The 12,584-nt window shown below is 39.2% G+C and overlaps 1 protein-coding gene across 1 annotated transcript in view; it reads left to right on the top strand.

The window, feature by feature from the left end:
• The window catches only part of LOC149218467 (IAA-amino acid hydrolase ILR1-like 7), a 185,806-nt gene extending 174,124 nt beyond the window's left edge, over nucleotides 1-11,682 (top strand). Inside the window, exons 4-5 of the mRNA XM_089384072.1 lie at nucleotides 10,781-10,909; nucleotides 11,052-11,682. Coding sequence (XP_089240198.1) covers nucleotides 10,781-10,909; nucleotides 11,052-11,432 — 510 coding nt within the window. The 3' untranslated portion in view covers nucleotides 11,433-11,682. The remainder of the gene's footprint in view (nucleotides 1-10,780; nucleotides 10,910-11,051) is intronic.
• Nucleotides 11,683-12,584: the final 902 nt, after the last annotated feature.

Genomic DNA, 12,584 nt, shown 5'->3' on the forward strand with positions numbered 1-12,584 from the left:
CATAAAACAGCGTATGTACGCGAATATGCTTTCTACAACACGCGCACATTATACACGACTTTTCCATCATAAATCGACGTATATACGCGGATATCCCTTACGTAACTTGCGTATACCAACTTTTCTGTAGAACAGACAAGCTTCAACAGCAGGATGAAGCATCAACTACTCCCAGCTTTTGTCTGAGATATTCAAAAGTTTCCCTGGCCAGTGGTTTTGTGAGAATATCAGCAACTTGTTCCTTAGAAGGAACATACTCCAACTTGACCTTCTGCTCAAGCACTTGTTCCCGAAGAAAATGGTACTTGATTGGTATGTGCTTGGTCTTTGAGTGCATGACTGGATTCTTTGAAATGCTGATTGCACTTGTATTATCACATAAGATAGAGACGGGTGAAGTGCAAGTGATTTGAAAATCCTGCAAGGTCTGCATCATCCAAAGAAGTTGTGTGCAACAAGATGCCGCAGCCACATATTCTGCTTCAGCTGTAGATAAGGCAATCGAACTCTGTTTCTTGCTGAACCAAGATACTAATCTAGAGCCCATAAAGAATGCACCACCACTTGTGCTCTTCCTGTCATCCACACTTCCGGCCCAATCTGCATCTGTATAAGCATGAAGTGTGAGATCTGTATCTTTAGGATACCATAAGCCATAATTTTGTGTCCCTTGAAGATATTTGAAAATTCTCTTCACTGCCTGAAGATGAGTCTCTTTTGGATTTGTCTGAAATCTTCCAACTATTCCGACTGCATGCATGATGTCTGGTCGGGTACCTGTCAAATAAAGCAAACTCCCAATCATGGATCTATAAGTTGGTTGATGAACTGCTGCTGATTCATCATTTGCACTGAGGCTGCATCCTGTAACCATGGGTGTACATACTGGCTTTGAATCTTCCATGCCATACTTTTTCAAGATCTGCTTGAGGTACTTGGTTTGAGACAAGAAGATGCCTCCTTCATTTTGTTGGATTTGCAATCCAAGAAAGTATGTCAATTCTCCAAGTAGTGACATTTCGAATTCTTTCTGCATAACCAAGGCAAATTTTTGACTCATAGTCTCTTCATTGCTGCCAAAGATAATATCATCTACATAAACAACAAGTATTAGCAATTTGTTATTTTCAACTTTTATATAGAGATTGCTATCTGCTGATTCTTTTGAAAAACCTTGTTGGTGAAGATATTTGTCCAATCGATAGTACCAAGCCCTTGGAGCTTGTTTGAGACCATAGAGAGCCTTTTTCAATCTGCATACAAGGTTTGGATCATTCCCAAGAATGAAACCATCTGGCTGCTCAATATATACTTCTTCTTCTAAGTCTCCATTCAGAAAGGCTGATTTCACGTCCATTTGAAATACCTTGAAGTTTTGAAAGCTTGAGAGAGCAAGGAACATTCGGATGGCCTCAAGTCTTGCAACAAGAGCAAAGGTCTCTTCAAAATCTATTCCTTCTTGCTGCGCATACCCTTTACAAACAAGTCTGGCCTTGTTTCTAATTACTTCTCCATTTTCATTCAATTTATTTTTGAAGACCCATTTTGTCCCTATGACATTTTTATCTTTTGGTCTAGGAACCAATTCCCAAGTGTTGTTCTTTTCGATCTGCTCAAGTTCTTCATCCATTGCTTTGACCCAGCATTCATCTTTGCATGCCTCTTTCACACTTTGTGGTTCAGTGGAAGAGAGTAATGCCAAATAGCTTGAAGCTTCTGCAATTCTTCTTCTTGTTTGTACTCCTGCTTCTTTCTGCCCCACAATCTGAGATTCTGGATGATTCTTTTGAACATATCTGGATGGAGTCTTCTCTTCTATTCTTGTCTGCTCCTCTGGTTCTTCTTGAGGTTCTTCTTCTTCATCGTTCTACCTTTGAGGGTAGCCTTCATCTTCTTCAATGTCTTCATGATGAACTTGCCTAGGAATATATCCCTTCTCATCAACCACTACATCAATGCTATCAACAATTCTGCCAAGTCTTTTATTGTAGCACTTGTATGCTTTGCTATGTGGAGAATAACCAAGAAGAATGCCTTCATCTGCTCTTGGTTCAAGTTTGCCAAGTTGCTCATCAGTTAATATAACATTTGCTCCCAAAGATTTTGAAGTGCTTCACCGAAGGAGTCTCACCACTCCAGAGCTCATGAGGTGTTTGAGTGTTGTTTACTCGGACATTTGTTTTGTTAAGAATAATAACCGCAGCATGTGCAGCTTCACCCCAGAAAGTTGCGGGAGTACCTGATTCATCAAGCATAGCACGAGCCATTTGTTGGATTGTTCTGTTCATTCTTTCCACAACCCCATTTTGCTGAGGAGTTCTAGCTGTAGAGAATTCTCTTCTTATCCCATGTTCTTCACAGAAATCGAAAAATTCGTTTGAGGTAAACTCCCCACCTCTGTCAGATCTGAGGCACTTAATTTTGTGTCCTGATTCATTTTCAACCAAGGCTTTGAAGGATTTGAATTTTTCGAATGCTTCATCTTTGTGCTTCATAATCCCTAACCAGACAAACCTGGAGAAATCGTCAATGAATAATATCAAATATTCTTCTCCTCGAGGTGTCCTTTTCCTAAAAGGACCACATACATCTGTATGGACTAGCTCAAGAGATATGCTGGCTGATCCTTCCTTCTCTGGAAAGTTAGTTCTGGTTTGCTTTCCAAACTGACAAGATTTGCATATAGTGTTGTCTGGAATTTTGATATCTGGAAGACCACGAACTGCCTGATATTTGCATGCTTTCCTTATTTGTGAAAAGCTTAGATGCCCCAACCTCCGATGCCATAGCCAGTGTTCATCATCCTTGCTCAAATAGCATTGTTGTGGTCTTTCTTCAAATATGTATATATTATTTGGAGTCCTTCTTCCTTTGATCACTGTTTTACCTGTATCAAGATCACGAACACAACATCCATTTGATCTAAATATTACCTCTGTTCCCTGATCGCACATCTGACTGACACTCAGAAGATTATGCTTCAATCCATCAACATACAAAACATTTCCAGCTTTGACCTTCTCTTTCATTGGAGCAACACCTTTTCCTTTTATGGCTGCAGAGATATCGTTTCCAAAAGAAACTTTCTTCCCCTTTTCTAATGCGGTATATGACTCAAGCTTTTCTTTGTCCCCTGTCATATGCTTCGAACATCCGCTGTCAATGTACCATAGACTTTCTTGACCTTCTGCATAAAAGGCTATCCCACATCTTTCTGGTTGCGGTTCCTTTATTCTCCATGTTCTGACATTTGAGGTTTGTTCCTTCTGAGTTGTCTTCCGGAACCTGCTCCTGCATTCAGAGTCTTCATGACCAAAGTTATTGCAAATAGAGCATTCAACTTCATTTTCAAGAACCGAAAAGTTGTTATAAGTCCTTTTCATGGTTCCAGTCATTCTCCCTTGCTTTTGAGCTTCTCTAGTCATGATTGTCTTGTAGGCAACACATTGAGCTGCTTTGTGACCGAAGTTATGGCAAGAAAAGCATTAGCCATTAAAGAAACTTCTGCGATAATCAGATCTATCATCCAACCGATTGTAGCTTCTATTCACATTCATTCTTGGAGCAAATTGGGAAGATTTTACCTGTGGCTGATTGTAGCTTCTGTTTGTCCGTAAGGCAGTTTGTCCCCGAATTTCTTGATGGTCTTTATTTGTTTTTGAGGTAAACTGTCCTTGATTCTCCTGATGACTTTTATTTGGCCTTTGCTCGCTTCTCCTTGCTGCATCAAGATAACTTTTAGAGGTAGAGGCTTGAGATGTTTCTCCATTATATCCCAGACCTGTCTTGATCAGAGGAGATCGCTGCACATTGATAATCTCATCCAAGGTTTCAGATCCTTTAACAAATTTGAGATTAATCGCTTTTGTTTTCTCAATCTCCTTTCTAAGACAAACAATCTCACATTCCAATTTTTCAAGATGTTTTTCCTTTTCAGTCAGTTGACATTGTAGAGAATCAATAATAGCACTTTTCTCTTCTAAGCAGACTTTGAGATTATTCATTTCTTCATAAAAGCCATCTACATCTATAGCATCCATGTAGTCATCATCTTCAAAAGCCATTAGAAGTTTATATCTATTACCTTGTTCATCTTCGTCACTATTTGAAAGACCATCACTATCTTCATGAGTGTAATAGCTTTTCTTTTTTTCATTCTGTTTCTTGTTCCATTTAACAGGTTCCTTTCCCTTGTCATTCTTATCTTTGTGAGGACATTTGGTAGCATAATGACCTACTCTTCCACAAGCAAAACATTTAAAAGGTAACTTACCTCTGAACCTTCCAGAACCCCTTTGAAGATTTCTGACAAAATTTGATTCTTCTTCTTCATCTTCTGGCACGTGACTTGCTTCATAATAATCTTCTTTGCCTGAAGCCTTGAAGGCAGCTTCTCTTCTGTCTGATGGACCTCCCTTTCTCATTTCATAAGCGGTTAGAATTCCGTGAAGCTGAGACATAGTAAGAATTTGCAGGTTTTCCTTTTCTTCTATGGCAGACACTTTAGATTCAAATTTGGGGGACAAAGATCTTAAAACCTTTTCAACCACAATAGCCTCTTTTATTTCTTCACCCAAGTTTTTCATGCAATTAACAATCTCATCTACCCTAAGGAAATAGTTAGCCACACTTTCATCATTATACATTCTGAGAGTCTCATACTTAATCCTGAGAGTTTGAAGTTTAGCACGCTTTACCTGTTCGTCTCCTTCATAGCTCGTGACAATTTTGTCCCATATTTCTTTTGCAGATTTATAGTGCATTACCTTCATGAATTCCGATTGAGATATACATCCCAATAGAGTATTGACTGCTTTCGCATTTGTTTTATATTTCTTTTTCTCGTCTGCATCTGTAGGAGTAGCTGAAGGAAAAGTGTAGCCTGTATCTACGATGTCCCAAACTTCTGTACCAAGAGATTGAAGATAGGCAGTAACTCTTACTTTCCAATAATTGAAGTTTGTCCCATCAAAAACCGGTGGCCTGATTGATGCTTCTCTCTCGTAGTTGCTCATGATGAACGATCTACCTTCAAGCGATCAAGCTTCTCTGAAGGACCCGCTCTGATACCAATTGTTGGAAATAATACTGAGAGGGGGGGTGAATCAGTATTATCAGAAAAACTTTTTCATTTTATGCTCAGAAACATATACGCTACTTCAGTCAAGTGAAACAGCGTGTACACGCTACTGTGTCTAAAGCAACCAGCGTATAACAAGAAAAACTTATGATTCAGTAGCTTATCTTCAGTAAATGCATCAGGACATTATTAACCATGATAGTAAAACAGGTGCAGTATAACAGAACAGATCATCACACATAAAACACACACATGAACACCATGATATAAGGTGGAAACCCAATGTGGGTGAAAACCACCTGCTGCAAGTCGTCTCTATCTTTCTTTAATATGAAACTTCAGTTTACAATTTTTTTTTTTTTTGGTACTGGTGCAGCCTTATACCAGTACGCAGGCTACAACCTGCAGAAGGCTTCAACCTTCTCTCGTTCTCCAAACTTCCTTGGAAAGGAGCTCCAACCCCCTTTGCTCTTGTACTAGCTAAGATACTAGTACGTAGGTGCTGGCCTACAATCTTCTTTCCTTCAGGTACCACTTTTCATACATTTTCAAACTGGATATTCCTGAAGCACAACATTACAATCTGAAGACCACAATTCATTCAACTTTCATAACAGATCATTGAAGCACAAAACAACCAATACTAGCATCATCAATCTTTGAATCACTGAACCACTGAAACTCTGTCAACCCCAGTCACCAGAACACAGAGCAAACTACAGAACTCTGCAATAGCAGTCAGACCCAACTGCAACCCCAAAAATCAAACTTCAAAAGATATACGCTACTTCAATGAGAGAAACCCGCGTATACACGCGCTTTCACCGAAGACAACCTGCGTACAGATCTAAAAATAAATTCTCTTAACTTGCAGTTATACCAGACATCAGTTAGACCCAGAACATAACATTGCGTCAGTATGCAGATCTAGAAATACGCATAATCAACCATATCATAATAGTGCATTTCAAACCATTAGATCCCGATCTGCCCTTAGATCTAGTCTTCCATCAACCGGTGTGATCTCTCCTTAGCTTAGATCAAGCAACCCAGAACCTGCATACCAGATCTCTTTCTTTTTCAGATATTCAAGACTTCTCAATTGTCCTTGCCTAATGATCTTCTTCTCCTTATATAGCCTTAGGCCTTGCTCAATACCAAGGGCCAAAACCATAGAAATCCAATACCATCAACTTCAAAACTAGGGATCAACACGTCTGTCGAGATACTTTGGTCCAAAGACATAGGTTCAAGTACCGAGGACTAACTACCATGGACCAAAGGGAAGCTTCTCGACATGTACGCACTTTTATGTTCATGTAGCTGCGTGTATACGCGACTTCGTATATAGAGAACCAGCGTATCCGCGACTTAGTATATAGAGGACCTGCGTGTATACGCAACTTGGGCTTAATGAACCTGCGTATATGAAGTTTCTTTTCATACTTGTAGTCTGGACTGAGATCTGTCATCAAAGAGAGTTGCCATCAAGGACAACACCTGGATCGTAGCGCCACACCTGTGCCAAAATGCCAACACGTGGGGCCTGCATGAGCCCTTCCTGGCTATGTGTCACCCTCTCTGACCTCTGCACTGCCTCTTTTGTATGTCTCTCTGTCGAGTATTCTTGGCTTCGGAGAAGATCCTCTAGCCAAAACTCCCTCCGCCCCTCTCTGCGTGATCACTACAAATCACTATGCTGCCTCTAACTTCAACAATTCAATCTCACTGATCAACTCTCTATGTGTCTTCCAAATGACCCTCAAGCCTCCTTAAATAATCTTCTCCTTGACATTCAACGGCCCAGATTAGAAGCTAATCAATGGCTAAAATCATTTCTGCTTGATCCTCGTCTTCTTCTAGAAGTTACACTCACAATTAGATTAATACTCATTAATTATTTTAATTTCCTAAGTTAAGACTTAGGGTCCCATTAAAAAAATTAATTATTTTAATAAAACTGTCTCTGGGTGGAATTTCCAAAAACGCTTTCTGGGTTCTTTGGAATACATGTGCTCAAGCCTCCCTGCAAAATTTGAGACTTAGAGCACATTCGATGCTACCAGAAATCAACACTCCCTCTTATTGAGGAATGTGCTCTAGCAATGCCTCCCACTGAAGCATCACCCTGACTTCATAACATCGTCCTCTGCGCTACTGATGTCTAACATGCTGTCCACCAACTACTGCGCTGTTGCAACTGTACTATTGTTGACACTTCCATTGTCAACACTGCATTCGTACTACAACTCCCTCTCAAGTGTTGCATTTGTGCTGGTGCTGGCACTGCCACTGCCAATTTCCCCTACACTGCAAACTGCTGCTACTGCTGCATCAACAACGAAAACACATCGCAAATTTCTGAACAAGTGTTTAGCATAGATGCATCTCGATGCTCAAGATCTGATTGTTGCTAGTCCTACACTGTCCCTCTAAAGCCACTGCGCTGCTGCTGTTACTGCACTGTGCCTCCTTGCACTACTGCAACTCTGCACTACATTGCTCAGACTTGGCGTTCTAGCCACTGCATCTGTTGCTCCAACACTGCACCATCTGACACTGGTCCATCATGCTACTTCTGATCTCGGCTCCCGTAGCAAGGAATTGATCTGAGAGGTGGGTTCCTCAAGGATTCTGCCCATCTGTAGCTCTTCCAAGCTACAACTCCAAATCAGCCGACCTCCCTCTTGGAGGTATCTCGGTTGTCATAGTGAACTCCTCCTCGATCTTCGCGGGTGTAGCCTTCGGATCATGCTTCTCATCTTTGTCCTTCTTCCTGAGAGGACACTGCGTTGCGTAGTGACCCATTTCACCACACCTGAAGCATTTTATCTTCGAGACGTCCTTCTTTCGCCTCTGCTGCTGCTGTTGCCCCTTGGATGCAAGGGTTGCATTCTCTTCCTCCTCCTTGGGCTTCGATCCACTGCTGCTGCTTCCGTCAAGCTTACACTTGACCAAGTCTCTCCTCAACTCCTCTTGCTTAAGAGCTGCCCACATTTCATCCCAATTTGGCAAAGTCGCCCTGTCCAGGATACTTTGGACAAAGACTTACCACTCATCTGAGACTAAATTGAGGGCCAGTCTAACCAACTCGGATCCTTGAGGTGTAGACCCCACAACTACTAACTCGTCCCGGTTCTCCTAAAGCTTCATGAGGAACGAATCTATGCACCCGCCTTCTACATCTGTGTAGATCTCAATTTCTGCTCTAAGTACATCTTTCGCTGCTCAAAAGATCCTTGATATAACGTTGCCAAGGCATCCCACATCTCCTTAGCAGTGTCTCTGCTAGCGATGTGACAGACTACATGATCCTTTACTCCATCCAGGATCATCCTCTTGGCCTTCGCCATTTCTGTTGGTACTTCTTCAGTAGATCTTGATCTGCAGGCACAGCCACCACACTAGTTCTCCAAGTGCCCATCAAGCTTCTTCTTATAATCTCTTGTTGGAGCACCAACGACCAAGATTAAAACATAATCAAAAGCTAAAATTAACTGGGAGTTGATCCTCATCTTTATCTAAAAGATTCGCACCGGCTTTAATTAATACCCTTTAATTAATCACATTTCCTAAGTTTAGACTTAGGAATACATTAAAAATGATTAATTATTTTAATTAAACGATCTCTAGGTGGAATTTTCCCAAACGATTTCTGGGTTTGTAGCTTCGGATGTATTCTAGCCTCTCCACAAAGTTTCGTGGCTAAAACACATCCAATGCTACAAAAATCAACAATGCACTCACTAGATCTGGAAATCTTCCTCCAGCCTCACTGCCCCTACCCCTCACTGTCTTTGCTTCCTCTCTGAAACTCAAAATCACCGGAATCTGACTACTGGTACTTTGGAAAATCGAATTCTCCTAGTGACTTTGGTGTATTCTCCATCACCACATCGATCCCTTCTTATATCTTTTTGTTGGGATTCCAACGGCCAAGATTAAATCTTAATTGACGGCTCAGATCATTTCTGGATCGATTTGTGTGAGTTTCTAGAGAATGCTCACCTTGACTTAATTAATTTTGATTAATTAACCAGTTTTCCTAAGTTTAGACTTACGAAACATTGAAAAATTGCTTAATAATTTAATTAAGTCATCTCTAGGTGGAATTTCCAGAAACGATTTCTGGGTTTTGGAGATCTCATGTATTCTAGCCTCTCCACCAAATTTCATGGCTAGAATACATCCGTTGCTACAAAAACTAACAGCTTTAGCAGTCTCAATGTTCACTCATCTTTGTAACTTTTACAGTGCCATTGGCCAATAATGACTGCTAGTAGACTTAAATATTTAAATTTAAATTTATGCCTTTTCCCTCTCACCACAGTTTTGACTTGTCTTGCTTACCCTTAACAAGGACCATTAGGAAATTCAAAGCAAACAACCTACTGCTAAAGTATTAACAAAATGAAATATGAGATAGGAGGAAGGCATTGGTCATCAATGAGCTAGAAGAGATTGGAAAGGATGATAACAGAATAGGAAGAAGGGAAAACCGGAAAGAAGATTGGTATGAATCTAATGATTATGTTTGTTGTGACATTTTGGGAAGTATTTTCTGTTTGAACTTGAAAAAGAATTTGAAATGGACAACGTAACTTTCTTGGTAATGGATATTTATAATGTCAATCTAGTTCTCCTAGAAGTGGATTTTGGATCGACGTTGTCTATGAAGCCCCTTTCAGAGCAATTTTTAGTAGTAAAAATATTAAAAATGCTTATTCAAGATAATTGGGGGTAACAATAATCTATTATAATCCAAGCATCGGCTTATCCTTGATGTTTTCTAAAATAACTTTTGTCAACTATCGTGAGGTTTCCTAACATGTGCAAGAAGTGAACCCACATTGAGCACATCTTGAGTTCTCTAGTATGGTTCAATCTTTTAATAAGATTTATGAATATTGTGTTTTATAAAGCACACACATTGAGCCTCTTCTAATAATTAGCTTCTTCGACCTCAAGTTGTAGATGAGTTCAAATAATGCAAACCTTGAAACTAGCTTCATTTCTATATATTTATTTGACCATGCTTATTGCTATTTTGTAACATTGAAATTTTTCTTTCTAGTACAAACATAGAAACAATTCTGATGAACAGAAAAGGCAATGTTCTTATTTGCCCTTCTTACCACTCTGTAACTAATATAAGCTCTGATGTCAGAATAATTCATCCCGTCAGCTGACTGTAACTTTGTTTTGTTATCCTATTGTCCAACTAATAGACATTAATATTTACGCAAAAATTAAATTTGGAACTACTGTCCTCTTTTGTGTTTGCTGTGGTTACTTTAGTGCAGTGTAATTCCGCTAATGTTTAAACAGTTTTATTTGTTTTGATTAGTGTCGTGATTTTTAAAGACATCAGTTATCTGGTTTAATTCCAATCTGCTAGAATATCAAAAGTAGTAAAACAGCTTGAATATGGTTTTTGTTCCACAACTGCAGAATATAGGCTGGGTAAAAGTAAATTCGAAACCAAATATGATGTAGAATGAAGATATTCTTTGTGTGAAATTGACTTTTATTTTGATAAAATTTGACTTTATGCTCCTCAATCTCCTGAAATCGGATCTGACATTTGCACAGCACTGTCTGAGGTTTTAGTTGAACACGAGTAATGGAAGCTATTCTGCTAATACCTGAATAATTACTAAACGAGAAGCACTAAGCCCCTTTTTTTTTTTGTCAATGAAGGTAGTGACAGTATCATTCGTTGATGGTGGTGAGGCATTCAATGTCATTCCAAATAAAGTGAGATTTGGAGGCACACTGCGGAGCCTTACATATGAAGGACTTGCAAAGCTAAGGAGGAGAATCAAGGAGGTGAGTTTTTCTTCTCTTCAGGATAAGACAAACCTCCATCTTACATGTCTACGCGGGGTTGTTTTTTTATAGCAAACTGTTGATGGATAAAGATATGGAGGACTAAATAACCGACTGATACCATGTGTATGGTTTCCTGCAGATGATAGAGAAGCAGGCCGCTGTAAATGGGTGCACAGCATTCATTGATTTTAAAGAAAAAGAACACCCTGAATATCCTCCTACTGTCAATAATGAAATGATGCATAATCATGTGCAAAAGGTTGGAGAAACATTGCTTGGGGTAGATAATGTTAAGTATGGAGGTCAGAAAATGGGAGCGGAGGATTTTTCCTTTTATTCACAGACAATACCAGGTGCTTTTTTTTGGATTGGTGTGAGAAATGAGAGCATTGGCTCAATCCATTCGCTTCACTCTCCTCATTTCTTCTTAGATGAAGAAGTGCTTCCTGTTGGAGCATCTTTACATGCATCCATTGCAAAAATGTACCTGGACCATGGCAGACCACTGAGTAAGGAGTAATCGGCGATTTTCATTTCCTTAATCAAGCTGCTCGATAGCAATTTCAAAACTGAAATGGAACTTCCAATAAAACTGACATTTTCAAGTTTACTGAACATTTTAATGATGTAAGCAGTTCAACCTGGGAGGAATTGTTTTACTATAATGTATATTTTATTGACATTTTCAAGTTTACTGAACATTTTAATGATGTAAGCAGTTCAACCTGGGAGGAATTGTTTTACTATAATGTATATATTATTTTGTAGAATTCCGCAATAAGGTGATTTGTACCAGTGCCAAGTCAGTTACATTAAATGGTTGTTGCATCCTGTTTCTTTTGAGAATATCAATATTTAGACTTCAAGCAGTTCAGCACCGAACTTTCCAACGGGATTTTCCTGTTTCTTGGCTGGTAGAACCTAAGAATCCGAGTTGTCTTTAGTGCAATTTTTTAGAAGTTTTTCGGTGGGTTTTGCTGGTTTAATTTATATAAAATCTGGCAGGAATTTATTGAAATCACAAGTTCGCTGAGCAATCCCTGCCCAATCGAAGTGCCCTACTGGTGTTGAATCCATATATACAGTCAAAAAACCAGTTTAAATAACACATCAACATTTCACCTCAATTTTTTCCGCAGAATTTCAGCACCGGAAAGTCCAAAAAATCAGACTAAAGATGACTCCCTAAAAATCTATTTGGAAAACAATTACAAAAAACTGTAATCTGTTCTCTATTCCGCGTTTATAGGTGAATTCCTATAGTCATGAAAAGGTTTGAACAACAGCAACTTACTTGACACGTCGCTTGAAGAGTGGGATGATATAACCACAGCTTTTTTTGGGTTGAAAGCACAGAACATTATTGTATATTAGTCTGAAAATAAACATGTACAGATGAAAGTTTGGTTTGATGAAAGATTTTGGAAGATTTTTTGTCATCTAAGGACCGTCTAAACTGGAGATAACACGCATAAAGCTTATTAAGGAAATCGTTACACAAAAATATTTTCCCAAGCGGTACTTCCGAAAACTTAAAGAAGCTAAATTGAACATATGACCAGTGTAGATCTATCGTAAGGAAGGATCTAACATGAATCGAGAGGGATCAAATTTTTTCGTACAAACTTTTTAGAATTCAAAATACAATGTTATCTTTCATTGTTTAAATTGT

The sequence above is a fragment of the Pinus tabuliformis genome, chromosome Q (assembly GCF_031772625.1).
Source record: "Pinus tabuliformis cultivar Carrire ecotype Pingquan chromosome Q, CPIR1, whole genome shotgun sequence".
Classification (NCBI taxonomy): domain Eukaryota; kingdom Viridiplantae; phylum Streptophyta; class Pinopsida; order Pinales; family Pinaceae; genus Pinus; species Pinus tabuliformis.